This window comes from Vicugna pacos, chromosome 5, assembly GCF_048564905.1.
Source record: "Vicugna pacos chromosome 5, VicPac4, whole genome shotgun sequence".
NCBI lineage: Eukaryota > Metazoa > Chordata > Mammalia > Artiodactyla > Camelidae > Vicugna > Vicugna pacos.
Genome location: NC_132991.1, coordinates 63,138,918 through 63,154,681, shown reverse-complemented (window position 1 = coordinate 63,154,681; position 15,764 = coordinate 63,138,918). Strand labels below are relative to the sequence as shown.

At 33.4% G+C, this 15,764-nt stretch overlaps 1 protein-coding gene across 7 annotated transcripts in view; it reads right to left on the bottom strand.

Moving 5' to 3' along the window:
• Window positions 1–15,764, bottom strand: part of KANSL1L (KAT8 regulatory NSL complex subunit 1 like) — a 113,600-nt gene that overhangs the window by 85,299 nt on the left and 12,537 nt on the right. For 5 of the 7 annotated variants that reach the window (XR_012072775.1, XM_072961346.1, XM_006205250.4 and 2 more), the window contains exon 2: window positions 10,994–12,110. Coding sequence is in view for 6 of the 7 variants with exons in the window: in XM_072961346.1 (XP_072817447.1) it covers window positions 10,994–12,081 (1,088 nt within the window). In the remaining variant the exon portion in view is untranslated. Of the gene's footprint in view, window positions 1–10,993; window positions 12,111–14,047; window positions 14,066–14,749; window positions 15,719–15,764 lie in introns of those variants that run through there. The other 2 variants (XM_072961344.1, XM_072961347.1) reach the window with 2 other exon arrangements.

The following is a 15,764-nucleotide window of genomic DNA, read 5'->3' as shown; positions in this document are numbered from 1 at the left end:
AAGGTTGGTGATCCTTTCTATATTACACTATACTATAGAGACTATTCCAGCAAAACATGATCATTTAAAAGAGAGACCAAGTACCTATCAAGACTACAGTTCTAGCAGAAGCAGCTAGAAAAAATCATAATGTTGTAATGCACTGGCTGTTCCCTGTTGTTTTAAGCCTGATATAAATGAATTTAGGCAAGAATTAGTTCATTTACAAGTAGAAAAAAAAAGAATACAACTCTTCTTAGGGAGGCTCTTTCTGATTACAGCCTACCTCTAACTTAAATGGGTAATCCAATAACACAGGGCCTTGAAGGAATAGAAGAGCCAACTGCTTCTCTTGATACAGCTACCAACAACAAAAAAATATATTTCAAGAATGTCTCTTAACCACAAATGACAAATGCTGGAGAGGCTGTGGAGAAAGGGGAACCCCCCTACACTGCTAGTGGGAATGCAGTTTGGTGCAGCCACTGTGGAAAACAGTATGGAGATTCCTCAAAAGACGAGGAATAGACTTACCATATGACCCAGGAATCCTGCTCCTGGGCATATATCCAGAAGGAACTCTACTTCAAAATGACACCTGCACCCCAGTGTTCATAGCAGCACTATTTACCAGTAGCCAAGACATGGAAACAGCCTAAGTGTTCATCAACAGATGACTGGATAAAGAAGATGTGGTATATTTATACAATGGAATACTATTCAGCCATAAAAACCAACAACATAACCCCATTTGCAGCAACATGGATGTTACTGGAGAATGTCATTCTAAGTGAAGTAAGCCAGAAAGAGAAAGAAAAAAATACCATACAAGATCGCTCATATGCAGAATCTAAAAAACAAACAAAAAAACATAAATACAAAACAGAAACAGACTCATAGACATAGAATACAAATTTGTGGTTGCCAAGGGGATGGAGGGTGGAAAGGGACTGGGATTTCAAAATGTAGAACAGATAAACAAGATTGTACTGTGTAGCACAGGGAAATATACACAGGATCTTGTGGTGGCTCACAGAGAAAGAGAATGTGACAATGAATCTATGTATGTTCATGTATAACTGAAAAATTGTGCGCTACACTGGAATTTGACACAACATTGTAAAATGACTATAACTCAATAAAAAAATGTTTAAAAAAAAGAAAAAGAATGTCTCTTAAGAATTCTAAGCCACATAATGGGAGACAGCCTAGGAGAAGTCAGATTGACTGCTACCCAAATGTACTGTTTCAGGTGGACGCAAGGTAGCAATCATTAAACTGAAAGAGAGCTAGATGGTCTAAGGAAAATAACTAGTAAATTAGCTAGCTTGTAGGCTTAACCAACTGTGACCAGGTGAGATCTCTGGCTATGGTATTTTCACATATAGCCGACTGGAAGCAAATACGATGGAAACCTACATTTTGGAGGCAATTCTGTTAACAACAACAACAAAAATAAAGCCTAGCATGTTCTACCTGGGGAGCCCAAATCTGCTCCAACAATAAACTGGGTGAGAATCCAATGCAGCCTCCAATAAGGGTATACTTCCCAACACCCATTTCAGATACAAACACAAAGGATGATGGATAAGGAATAATTCCCCAAGTGTAAAGTCAGGGACTATGGAAAACAAGGGAACTTTTCTCAGAAAGCAGAATTGAGATTCTACCAAGACCTTACTCCACTTTCAAAGCAGGAAGTCTTATTAATTGTTGTAAGATCCAGGAACTATCATGTATATCCCATTCTTCTCTTTTCCCAGTGGGAGTTTTATTGTCGCTATCTCTACTCCAATATACTTATAAGAAACAAGAAGGCAAGAGGGTTAGAAAACTTGTCTATCAGTTTATAGGTTACCACAACATAAGGAACCACATCTGGATCTGAAAGAGAGGACTTTACTCCACCCATTGAATGTGGCTTTGTGTCATAATCTTAATACATTGTACAATTCTGCCTAGAATTCTGGCAAAACCCACTGTGTCAACTATCTAAACTGAAATTTTCAATATTAGTTTAAAAGGATTCACACATCAGATCGGCATATTTACTCTTGTTCTCTCCTACCATCTATCACTCCCTCCACCAAGTCAAAGAAAGGAAGGGAGAAATAAAAAATGGAGAGGTCAGGGAATACTTATGTATTCTATCAATACCATCCCCTTTCTCTTATATGGAAAGAATTCTGAAAGTTAATGGTCTGTTAAATAGTCTTAACTATGCTTTTAAAAGCCTTGCATAGTATCAAATATTGATAAATAGGGACATATACATAAAAGAAATAAACGAATTTTTTAAAAACTAACCAAAACACACTTGCTAAAGGATCAGTCTGAAGTCCTGCAGCTCAGCATTCAACAAGCACTGTCTGTGTGCGTGCGTGTGTGTGTGTGTGTATGCATGTGTTTATATGAGTGCATACCTCTTTTGTTCAGGAAGCTAGGCTACCGTGTAGTGTTTCCAAACTATACACTGCACAAGGGCAGCTTAAAGGACAAGCAGGACTAAAATCCAGCAAGAGTTCTGCACTCCAAGCCCTGCAATAACAAATTTAAATCTACTCAGAGGAAGGGGTATCTTTTCCTACTGCACATAAATGGGCTAGTGATGGTCCTGCTAGTTACTATGATGGGCACTGAAAAGAAATAAGATAAAACAGGATTAGACTGCCTTGTTACTCAAAAAGTTGACTACCACTAACCGAGAATTGAGTACAGGCATTTTGACTATAACAGCATATATGCATTCCTGAATAACCCCATGTCCTGTAAAATAAAAAGAGCTGAAATTATGGAAAAAAAATAGAATTAGAGCCAGATGACTCAAAATCTATGGAATTTAGAACTACGAAGTCCTAACAAAACAATAAAAATCCTTATAAAAATATTGGTATAGTTAAGTTTCCACTGGCATGTGCATCAAGAATAAGTCAGCCCATCCTTTAAAGCTTCATTTCCTGGAACTTGTGTTTCTTCCTTTGATGTAGGCCCTTGAAGACATTCATTTCTAATAAGAGACCAGTTTAATAAAAATTTAAAATATCATCCAGAGATAGCCTTCTTCATCAATCAATTTCTTTTTAACACAAAAGTACTGTCTTTACAGCTTCTTCAACGAAACCTGCAACTTTCTCAGATCTTTCAGCATATTGGAATATACAGCAATTTTTGACCAATAAACCAGTAACCAATTGTAATGTAGAAAGATACTTTCACAGAATTTTCAGCGTTTTTCTTATACTACTAAGGCTTTCTCTTTAGTTGTGAAAAAGCTTGCCCTTGATCATTCCAAAACATTAACGTGTTTGAAGTGGTTTGGAAAAAAAAAGTTTAAGCCTAATTGCGCATTGTACTGACGTCATTCCCCTATATGCCGAATGTTAAAAGTTTTTCAGGGAGAAAGAAAATTGTTTAAGTCAGAAATTCAGATATGCATGAAGAGAAAGAACACTGGAGCAAAGTGAATGTAAAGTAACAACTTTTATCTTTCTTATTCTTAATGGATCCAACAGATAATGGATCTGTTTAAAATAATAACAACAACAACATAATCAATTATGCATGCATATGTCCGTGTGTGCTTATATATGCCTATGTATGCCCATGTATAAGTGAAATGAATGATAGGTGTGATCCAAGAGACAAAGAGAATAGGTTTTTTTAGTTATTGTAAGGTTTTTACAGTAACTGGGAAGAGATAGAGTATAATTTGAAAGTAAAGGTGATCTGTATTACATTTTAAAGTATACGTGAATATATTGAAAATAATGTTTTTTCCTGGTTTTTTTTGTTTTTTATTTTGCTTTTAGCCTGTACGTGCTAGGATCACAGGGAGACTTTGTAAGGATGGTTTAAGTTCTCCTACAAGGTTTAATTTGTTATCATATAAATATTCCAAAGCAGGCTGCCTTGTGCTATGCTGATAAGATTGGCCAGCCTTGTGCTATGTTGATAAGATTGATTTACTGCTTAAAATCACCTTATCCATTTTTTACTGAACTTTTTATGTAAAAACTAAAATCAATTAAAGAAAAAAAAAGAAAGTAAAGGTGGATTAGTTGAAATATATATGGCAAATTTTAGGGTAACCACTAAAAATTTTAAATAAGTTTAATTGATATGCTAAGAAAGGAAAGAAAGCAGAATTATATAAAATGTTCATTTAAAACTACAAAAGGCAGAAAATATGTGGAAGACAAAAAAAGGAGAAAGAACAAGGGCAACAAATAAAAAACAGTGACAAATGTGGTAGGTATTAATCGACTGCATCAATAATCATTTTAAACAACAATGGTCTAAATACACTAATTAAAAGACAAAAATTGTCAGAGTGGATCAAAAAATAAGGCCCAACTATATGCTGTCTACACGAAACCCATTTTAAATATAAAGACACATCTAGATTAAAACTAAAGGGATAGAGAAAGTTAGACCATGCTAACACTAATCAAAAGAAAGCGGATGTAGCTATATTAATTTCAGACAGAGCAGACTTCAAAGCAAGGAAAGTCACCATGGATAAAGAAAGGTATTACATAATAATTAAAGAGTCAACACTTCAAGAAGACAACTGTCCTTAATGTGCATGTGTCTAACAAAAGAGCATCAAATTACATGAGGCAAAACTGGTAGATGAACGCGAGAAGAAATAGATGAATCCACTATTATAGCTGGAGACTGAACACTTCCTCTATCAGAAATGCACAGATCGAACAGGCTGATTTCCTGTAAGGATAGAGCTGAACTCAACACTACCATTAATCAACTGAATATAATTGACATCTATAGCCTACTTCATCCAACAACAACAGATTACACATTCTTCTCAAGCTAACATGGAACATTCACCAAAGAGACCACATTTTAGGCGATAAGACATACTTCAACAAGTTTTAAAAATCAGAAATCATATAATGTCCTCTCTCAGGAATTAAGTTATAAATCAATAACAGAAAGATTAACTGGAAAATCCCCTAAATACTTGGAGATTAAAGAACATACTTCTAATTAACACATGGGGCAAAGAAGAAATCTCAGTAGAAATTTTAAAATATTATGAACTAAATGAAAATACAAATACAAGTCATCAAAATTTGTGGGATGCAGCAGAAACAGTGTTAATGGGGAAAAGCATAAGAGAAAAACACAGAACTTACAGCATTAAATTAATAAATTAGACAATAAGAGATAGGTAAAAATTAATCATCTAAGCTTCCACTTTAGGAAACTAGAAAAAAAAGAGCAAATTAAATCCAAAGTAAGTTGAAGAAAAAAATAATAAAAATCAGAGCAGAAATAAATGAAACTGAAACTATGAAATCAACTAAGAAAAACCAGTTCTTTGAAAAGATCAATAAAATCAATTAAGCCTTTGGCCAGGATAACTAGAATTAAAGAGAAATGACAGAAATTACTAACAAGAGAAAGAAAAGAAGAGACTTCATCACAGATCCTATGGACACTAAGCAGATAATAAAGAAATATCATGAACAACTCTAAGTCCATTAATTTGATAACCTAGGGGATATGGACCAATTCCTTGAAAGGTACTATATGGCAAAACTCACACAAGAGGAAATAAACAATCTGAATAGGCCTGTATCTATTAAAGAAATTGAATCAATAATTTACAACCTCCAAAAACAAAAAACACCAGGCCCAAGTGGGTTCACTGGTAAATTCTACCAAAATTTAAGGAAGAAATTTTATCAGTTCTCTACAATCTCTTTCAGAAGATAGTAGCAGAGTGACTACTTCCTACTATGAGGCCAGCATTACCCTAATACTAAAACCAAAGACATTAAAAGAAAACTACAATCTCATGAAGATAAGTGCAAATATCCTCAACAAAATATTAGCAAATTCAATTTAACAATGTATAAAAGGACTTATACACCATAACCAAACAGGATTTACCTCAAATATACAAAGCTGGCTCAACATTCTAAGTCAACTAATGTAATCCATCACATCAACTTCATCATATCATTATCACATTATTACATCATCATCCCATCAAAAAGAAAGAAAATCATGTAATTAAACTAATAGATGTACAAAAAGCATTTCACAAAGTACAACACCCATTCACAATAAAAACTCTCATTAAACTAGGAATAAAGGGAAATATCTACCAAAAACCTACAGCTACATTATACTTAATGGTGAGAAATCAGACACTTTTCCACTAAAATCAGGAACAAGACGAGATATTCCCTCACCTCTCCTTTTCAACACTGTATTGGAAATTGTACTAATGCAGTAAGACAAGAAAATGAAATAAAATGTATACAGGTTTATAAAGAAGAAATAAACTCTGCTTGCAGATAACATGGGAAAAATCCAAAAGAATCATTTCTAAAGCTTATAACTAATAAGCAATTATAGCAAGGCTGCAGGATACAAAGTTGATATACAAAAGTCAACTGCTTTCCCATACAGCAGCAATGAACAAGCCAAATCTGAATTAAAAACACATTACCATTTATGTTAGCATCCCCCAAAATGAAATACTTAGGTATAAATCTTACAAAATATGTACAAAATCTAGGAAGGTGAGGAAAACAACAAAACTATGATAAAAGATATCAAAGAACTAAATAAATAGAGACATATTCCATGTTTATGGATAGGAAGATGCAATATTGTCAATATGTCTTTTTCCCAACTTGACTTACAAATTCACTGCAATTCCAAGCAAAATCCCATCAAGCTATTTTGTGGATATCAACAAACTGATTCTAAAGTTTATATGGAGAGAAAAAACACCCAAGATAGCCAACACAACAATGAAGAACAGCAAAGTCAGAGCATTGACACTATCCATATTCAAGACTTAGTATAAAGCTATAGTAATCAAGATGGTGTGGTATTAGCAAAAGAATAGACAAATAGATTAATAGAACTTTACAGATAGCCCCCAAATAAACCCACATAAATATGGTCAACTGATCTTTGACAAAGAAATCAAGGCAATACAGTGGAGGAAGGATAGTGTTTTCAATATACAGTGTTGGAAAAACTAGACATCCACATGTAAAAAAATGAATCTAGACACAGACCTTACACTTTTCCCAAAAATTAACTCAAAATTGATAATAGATCTAAATGTAAAACACAACACTATAAAATTCCAAAAAGATAACATAGGAGAAAACTGGCAGAAGAGAACTGCCAGAGAATTAACACAACCAGGAACAGCCTTCACCCAGTCACTGATAGGATTTGATGTACAAATTCTCCAGCTTTCTCACCTCTCAAATGGTTAACTCAGGCATGTATTTTACACTGGCTCCCCAAGAGTCCCATGGGGTATTAAGCTCCAGTCTTCCACAACAGTAAATTGTTTTATAAGACTCTCTTTACTGGCTGTTCAATCAGTGCCTTATAATGTATAGGCACTTTATATTTATTATTTCATCTACTCATCTCCAGAACTCTTTAAAATAGACCAAAGAAGAGGGATCTGATTCAGAAGGTTAAGAATAACCCTAACCTTTGCTCAGAGTCACAGAGCAAGCCATGATAGTAACACAAGCATGTCCAGAACTTGTGCTCCTTCACCAAAGGAACAAAACATGAAGGGGGAGATTCTATTCATATTACAGTATAAGGACTGTATCTCAAACCTACAAAAAACACAGTCCTATTTTTCTTTCCAACTTAAGTTTAAAAAAAGTCTAATGTCTAATGTAGTCTTTCAATCAAAAGTTCTTTTTAAAGTATATCAGCAATGTCATTATGAATTAATCTATTATTAAATATTTAAACATATATTTAAAATAACTAGTAATGGCTAACGTGAGTACTATTCAATTTCCTAAAACAATTACTTTCCTTCACAGGTAAATTTCCTGATAGGAATGTAGGAGCTAAGGAATTTGTTTTTCTTATAGGACCTATAAACTAAAAAAAAAAAAAAAAAGGCATTTGTAGTAATATAATCTAAGATTTTTAAGATAAATATAATACATTTTACTTACCAAAGTTAAAATGTTAAATATTAGAATAAAATAATTACTTTTAAATGTCCATATTTTGGCACATTTCACTCATTTATTCATTGAAAACATATTCATGCTGACTCTAACATGTATAAGATACATCTTGTGACCAGTTTGGTACTAGAGACCAAGAAAGAAAGGAGGGAAAAATCAAGTAAAGATAAATTATACAGTATGGAAGAGGAAAAGATAAACATATAGAGAAAATTTCACAGATTGTCAATTCTAATTTTTGTATCTTCACAACTACATATACAGATACAGAAAAATTCATTCATTCACTCAACGAATACCAAACAATCACTAAAAAATAGACAGTGCTGGGGAGTGGATACACAATGACAGAAAAAAGAAGTATTTGCCTTTCAGTTGCTTAAAATTAAGTTGCACAGCAAAGGAAACTATCAAAAAACCAAAAGACTGCCTACTGAATGGAGAATGTATTTGTAAATTATATATCTGCTAAAGGGTTAATATCCAAAATATACAAATAACTCATACAATTCAACATCAAAAAGAAAAAAACTGATTAAAAAATGAGCAGAAGACCTGAATAGACATTTTTCCAAAGAAGACATACAGATAGCCAACATGAAAAGGTTCTCAACGTCACTAATCATCAGAGAACTGCAAATCAAACCTACACCATTAGAATGATTATCAAAAAGATAAGAAATAACAAGGATTACAGAGAAAAAGGACCCTTGTGCACTATTGGTGGGTATGTAAATGTGTGCAGCCACTATGGAAAACACTATGGAGGTTCCTTAAAACATTAAAAACAGAACTACCATATGATCCAGCAGTCTGCTTCTGGGTATTCATCTGAAGAAAATGACAACACTAACTCCAAAAGATATATGCAACCCTATGTTCACTGCAGCATTATTTACAATAGCCAAGATGTAGAAGCAACCTAAATGTTGATCAATAGGTGAATGGAGAAAGATGGTTATATATACCCACATACACATACAATGGAATTCGGCCATAAAAAATGAAATTCTGCCATTTGCAACAATATGGCTTAATCTAGAGGGTAATATCTTAAGTGAAATACGTCAGATAAAGAAAGACCCACCATATGCTCTCACTCATATGTGGAATCTAAAAAAACAAAACATAAATACAGTGAATAAACAGGTGGTTGCCAGAGGGGAGGGGTGTGGGGTGGTGGGGGAAAGAACAGGATTAAGAGGTACAAACCTCCAGTTATAAAATAAATAAGGCACGAAGATGTATACAGGATAAAGAATATGGTCATTAATACTGTAGTAACTTTGCATGGGGACAGATGGTTACTAGACTTACTTGATGTGAATGTCAAATCACTATGCAGTATATCTGAAACTAACATAATATTGCACATCAACTATATTTCAATGATTAAAAAACCCCAGCCCATTAGCTCTTCTCAACAACAAAAAAGTAATTTACAACATTCACCTACTAAATTTTATTAAACTGAATTACTTCAAAAGCATTATAAATATAAAACCTGATAAATTTCTGGACTTCTTTCAGAACACATGTACTTAATAATGTGTAAGCATCAATGATAAGATGTTGATAAAGTTAGATGGTCCAAAAGAAAGAGCATAGATTTAAAGTTTCACACACATGGGCAAGAATCCTAACTCCATGACTTGTTTGGCTTTTTAACCATAAGCAAGTCACTTAACCATGCTGAATCTTTTTCTTAAGTGAAATAAGGATAACAGGTACATCGAATAATACATAAAATGTAAAGTAAATAGCACAATGCCAGTCAGAAAAATATGTCCTCAATAATAACTATCAGCTCCCACATTCAAACACATTCCAAATGTAATGATAACAGAACACCAGAAGCCTGGAATGCTCACTTTGTTTTACATTTTATTCTTCACTATAAAGATTAATATACTGACCTTCTATTTATCAGTAAAAATTGTGTTCAGCATCTAATTTCACGATCCTCATTTATCTTTGAGAATTTGATAAAAATGATGAACTTCTCCCTTCCAAAATACCACATATATATATACACAGTATTTTGCATCAATTTGCGGGCATTAACAGGTTCTCTGAAAACTAGGTTTAAAACTATGTTCTATTTGGTTGTTTAAATACAATTAATTCAAATCAAATCAAATTTAAAATTCAGGTCCTCCGTTGTACTGGCCACATGTCAAATGCTCAGTAGCCACATAAGCCTAGTACCTAATGGATAACACAGATATAGAACATCTCCATCATCCCAGAAACTTCTACCAGAGCTGTTTTGGAGTATTAAAACAGTATTGTAGGTAAAACCATTTTTCTCTGTGTTTTTGTTTTGTTTTGCTTTATGAAATATCTAGATACCTCTCTCTGAAGCAGATTTCCAAGAGGGTAGAGACTGTGAATATTCTGCCCACAACTGAATCCCTAGGGCCCAGCACATAATAAGCATGCAATATGTATCTAATAGCTGACATTATCGTTTTGTTTTGTTTATTTCAATCTAGCAAAAATTAACTAAGTTGGTAAAGACCAGAGCTCTAAGCTGTAAATAAAAGAAGTATATAAACAGTTCAAAATTTTTGAAAGCAGCAGGTCAGCTTGTATGTACTATCAACTGATAAACTCCTGAACCCAATGGGGGCTCCCTATGCAGACTTCAAAAAAAATTTTTAGCTATACATATTGGCTAGATTGCTTAAGCAACATTTTAAGTCTTGTCCATAGCCTACTCTATTCAAGAACAGGAAAAATACTTACTTATAGCTAATTAGCTTTTATTATTCGTGTGTAGACTTTTTCCTAGATAGAGCAGTTGAGTAACTTATTTTTAAACAGTATGTATATATTTACACACTGTAATTTTTAACAAATGAAGCATTTAAAAAATTCACCAAAGTATCATACCTTAAAGATTATGGCATTAAGATTTTTAGAAAATCTATTTCTTTTCAACATATCTTGAAATTAAGACAAAATTGCTGCTATATACAGAACAGTAAAAGGTCTAATAATAATTTTGCACTTACACTGCCACATTTTTTCTAATGGTATATTCATCCAAATCGTCATCAGAGCTGCTATCAGTTGCATCAGAATCCAGACCCTCTTCAACATGAGACAACAGCCCTGTAGCAGACAGTGCAAATCTTTGGATTTCTGCAGCTGTACACCGTGCAAAGCCATTTTTTGTATCATTCCACAATTTATTCTCTGAAGTCAATATGTTGACATCTGGCTTAATTTCAGTGCATTTAGATAAAGTGTTATCCAAAATTGTGGTAGGTTCATGAAAAATCTTCATTTTGGGGAGTTGATGTTTCATAGAAAATTTCATTTGCTGACCATAGTGCTTAACAACATGCTTTGCCAGGAGCATCTGCAAATGTTTCTGGGTTCTTCTAGCCTGGCTAAGTAAAATTTTCTGTTTGCTTACACAGTGGAGTAAACGAGCATTCACTTCCTCCTCCTTTTCAGCAGCTGAGGAACTAACAGGCACATTTGAGCAGCCACGCCCAATTTTGTTTTGAGCACAGTGCAGTAAACCCTTTTTAACCTCAGCATCACTAACTTTATCCAAAAGTGCTTTCTTTTGGTACCACTTACAGTTTTTCAGTTGCACTTTTTCTACATTAGTGTCTTTGGTTGTATTTGAATCCAAAATAATTTGTACATCTGTTGTGCACTGACTTGTAGTATCTGACAGAGGTTCCTTTTTGATGAATTCTTCAGAATGAGAATGACAGATTTTACTGAGCTGAATGTTGCTGCCATTACATAGTATGTTTTTCAATTTATTGCAGTTGGGTTCCCCTAATTTCTTTTGTTTATAATTTTCATTGTATTTATTTAATGTAGCATTAGAACTCATTAAAAGAACTGTCTGATAATGTTTTGAAGACTGAGGGGAGCCAAAATGTTTTAAATTCACAAAATTAGTGTTAAGAGTAGGTTCAGGAGTTGGAAATCCCAGCATCTGAGAGAAAGTGTCTCCCTTCAGCTTTTCATCTACAGTTCTTGGACTTTCCATGCATAGCATCTTGTCAGACTCCATGGTACTTGGTAAAGATGAAAAGCAGATACCCTTTGTTGCTGCCTCCCTTAGAGCTGGGGTCATGGCGAATCCTGCAGATAATTACTGGAAACCTAAAATAATGTAAAAATAAATGATCAAATATCAAGAAAAAACACTTTCAGTGTTTCCGATTAACAACTGAATGGAACAAAGCTCCTCCTTTATTTCCCAACTCCTAACATTATCTCTTCTCTTTTCTAGCTCATAAGGAATTCAGTAAGGACTAAACTACTCTTAACTCTGACTGTGGGCTAATACCCAAAACCTTAATGAAAGTTGCACACTACCTAACACATAAGTGTTAGACAAATACTTGTGAATGTAATTATATCTCAGGATTCCATTTTTTTTTTTTTACAATGTTTAGTGAGAGCCAAAAGAGAAAAATTCCAACCTGGAATCTGGAAATTATACTTGAAAATATGACTCAGTCTCATACTTGTATCCAAAACTAAAAGTACTATTTTTATAAAATATGATAAATTGCTCAAAACTTTCATTTAATTTAAACTTCACAATCTGAACACTATCAATAATTGAAATATATAAAATAATGTAAGATAATATAAGTGAACTGAACTACAAACAAAAAATTGTATAATTACACAAGTGTTAAAAAGTAATGTAGTAGTGAAAACTTGCCTAACCTGCAATGCACAAAATTTTTTTCTGAAAAAGCATCTGCAATCACTTTTTTCCTTTTCACAAATGAATAGTTATCAGTTATCATTATAGAAGCAGTCACCCCTGCCTGAAAAACAGTGCGGAATATAACAGATGACACTAGAGATTAATCCCATAATTAAACAAATTTCATTGTATTTTATCAAAAGAAAAAGTATAAAGTCATATATTCTGACTCACAAAAAAAGTTAACCCAGTACCATTAAAAATTATGAAGACTGAATAGTTAGTAAAATAAATTTTATATCATTAACAATTACAAGTTTTTTGAAGACATTATGAAACTATGACACTCCATAATTTTTGCTTCAACCTACATGACAGTTAACAGTGATTTAAATGGCCACACTCCCATACTGTATGTGCCCAGGTGCTAGTTATAACTCTACACCTTCATTCCTATTTAAATAAAATTTCTTCAAACAAAACCAAAAGCTAATTCTTTGCAAAGACTAACAAGAATGATCAAAATGGAAAAAAAAAGGCACAAAAATTTCTATACAATAAAAATCTATACACAGAGTTAAAAGCAAGTGATAGACTAGGAAAAGATATCTGCAATATACACAATAGGCAAAGGATTAACATCTTGAGTATACAAAGAAAGTATATAAAGGGATACAGCAGTAAGACATTTCAGAGATGATGACATCCAAATCATCATTAAACATACACTCAGTCTTACCAGTAAAGACGGAAATGTAGATTAATAAAGCAAGAGACCACCTTTCTAACCACCAAACTGAACAGAATGTTTTAAGTCTGAAAATATCACTTATCATGAGAATGTGGATAAATAAGATTTCTCTCATCTATTTGCACGATAAATTGATTCTATCATTTGATAATAATGTGGAAAATGTGTTTGGCACAGGTGCACAAGAAGGCAATGTTTCTATTAGCAAAACATTCTTTCAAAGCAACCAAGATAGCTAACAGTAAGAGAACAGATATTAAAACATGATAGAATACAATAGAGCAGTTGAAGGATGATTTAGATCTGTATATGTTAATATGGACAAATCTCAAAAACTAGTATAAAAGTAAAATAAAAAAAGAAATGGTGCAGAATATATATAGTATGGTACCATATGAATAAAACACACACACAAAATCATACCTTATGTAATGTGCATATACATATGTGTGTTTATGTGATTACAAGAATAAAAGATGAACCAAAAAAATACCCACCCAACTTGTCACAGTAGTTGCATCAGTATTTTATTACTTGGGGAAAAATACTAAATGGAAAAATGAACAAATGTTAATGGTTATCAATTCTGTTATAAAAATAGATGTTTGGTTTTTTAAAATATTTTACCATATAATATCTCCAAAAATGTAGAGATTTCCTGTATAATTCTCTCTCCAAATTCTGTATGTCTCAAACTTTAAACACTTTTCCTTTATCCTAAATCCAAAACAAATAGGAAAACAAAAATAACTCATATCATTGGGTTTTCTTTTAAAAGTATATTTTACACTTAACGAGAAACAGAAAAATAATTATATAAAACAAGCTAGCACTGGGGAATTTTTTTTTTCAAGATTCAATCTCTCATTTGATCAACCCAACAACCTATAATTTCTAATCTATAAACATCTACAATAGTATTTAGATAACTAAATAGCTATCTAAGAGAAACTGCCCTAATCACAGTTCTGCCTGAGGTTGTCATATTCAAAAGATACTACACTGTATCCCCTCCCTATTCACCTGTTCCCTTTCAAAAATTTGAACAGGCCACTAAGGATGTAATCAAAGTGGCTAGCAGCAGGGGCAGAAGGTGGACTATAACGAAGCAGTGGAGTTCATGTTAGGCCCTGGATAAATTAAAGATAAGGGGAAACTAAGAATAAGAGGTAGGGGAAAGATACACAGATTAATAGTTAAGAACTAGAATTGGTAGGAAAAAGAGAAGAGAAAGAAATGTAGACATTGAGAGTGGCTAGGAAACATTTACGGTAGGGAACTAGAATAAAACATATACACAAAAACTCTGGTAAGATCTCCAGGGCTTACTTGGTATGATTAGCAGCTTTTTAAATGATCTTAATAATCATCATCTCCTGATATTCATGCCTTTGTATAATCCTCCTCGTGGGTGTGGACTGGATTTAATGACTTGCTTCCAGCAAAGACAATGCAGCAGAGATAATGGGATGCCACTTTTAAGATTAGGTTACAAAGAGACTGTGGCTTCCATCTTGTCACCCTCTCATTCACTCAGGAACACCAGCCGGCATGTTGTGAGCTGGAAAGACCCATATGGCAAAAAACTACTGACTTCAGCCAACAGACAGCAATTACCTAGTCTGTCAATAGCCACGTGAGTGATCTGAGGAGCAGATCCTTCCCCTGTCAAGCCTTCAGATGCCCCTAGCCCCAGTCAACACCTTGACTGCAGCCTTCTGAGATGCCTTGAGCCAGAGGCACCCAGTTAAGCCATGCCTAGATTCCTGTTCCACAGAAACTATGAAATAAATGCTTTAAACCACTAAATTTTGGAGCTATACAGCAATAGACAATACACTTGGGTATAAAGATTTTAGGGTTTTGGACTATGGAAGGCCTAGCCATATCACAGTTCCAGTTCTATGATTTCCATAAAGTTTTTCTGTATTCTGTTCTCAAGTGTATCCTTATAAAAAAACCTAGTCTGAAAGTCTATTCTGCAACCAAAAGAAACTCATGAAAACAGCTATGTCTCCCACAATTAAAAAAGGTTACATTATATTCACATAGTTTTAGCTATATGAACATAAGTACATTTATTCCAATTTTTTAAATTACTTAAATATGTAATCATTGTATAAAACAATGTTTACTAACTGATCATACTAAACTCCACCACTTCAGACTACCCCCATATTATATAAACAACAACACTTATTACTAACACTTTTAAGGTCTACAAAGACTTGGATTTTTGTCTATTTTGTTAACTACTATATTGTCAACATGCAAAAATATCTGACATATAGCAGATAATCAATAAATATCTGGTGAAAAATAAGTGGTTGCTATTATACTCAGA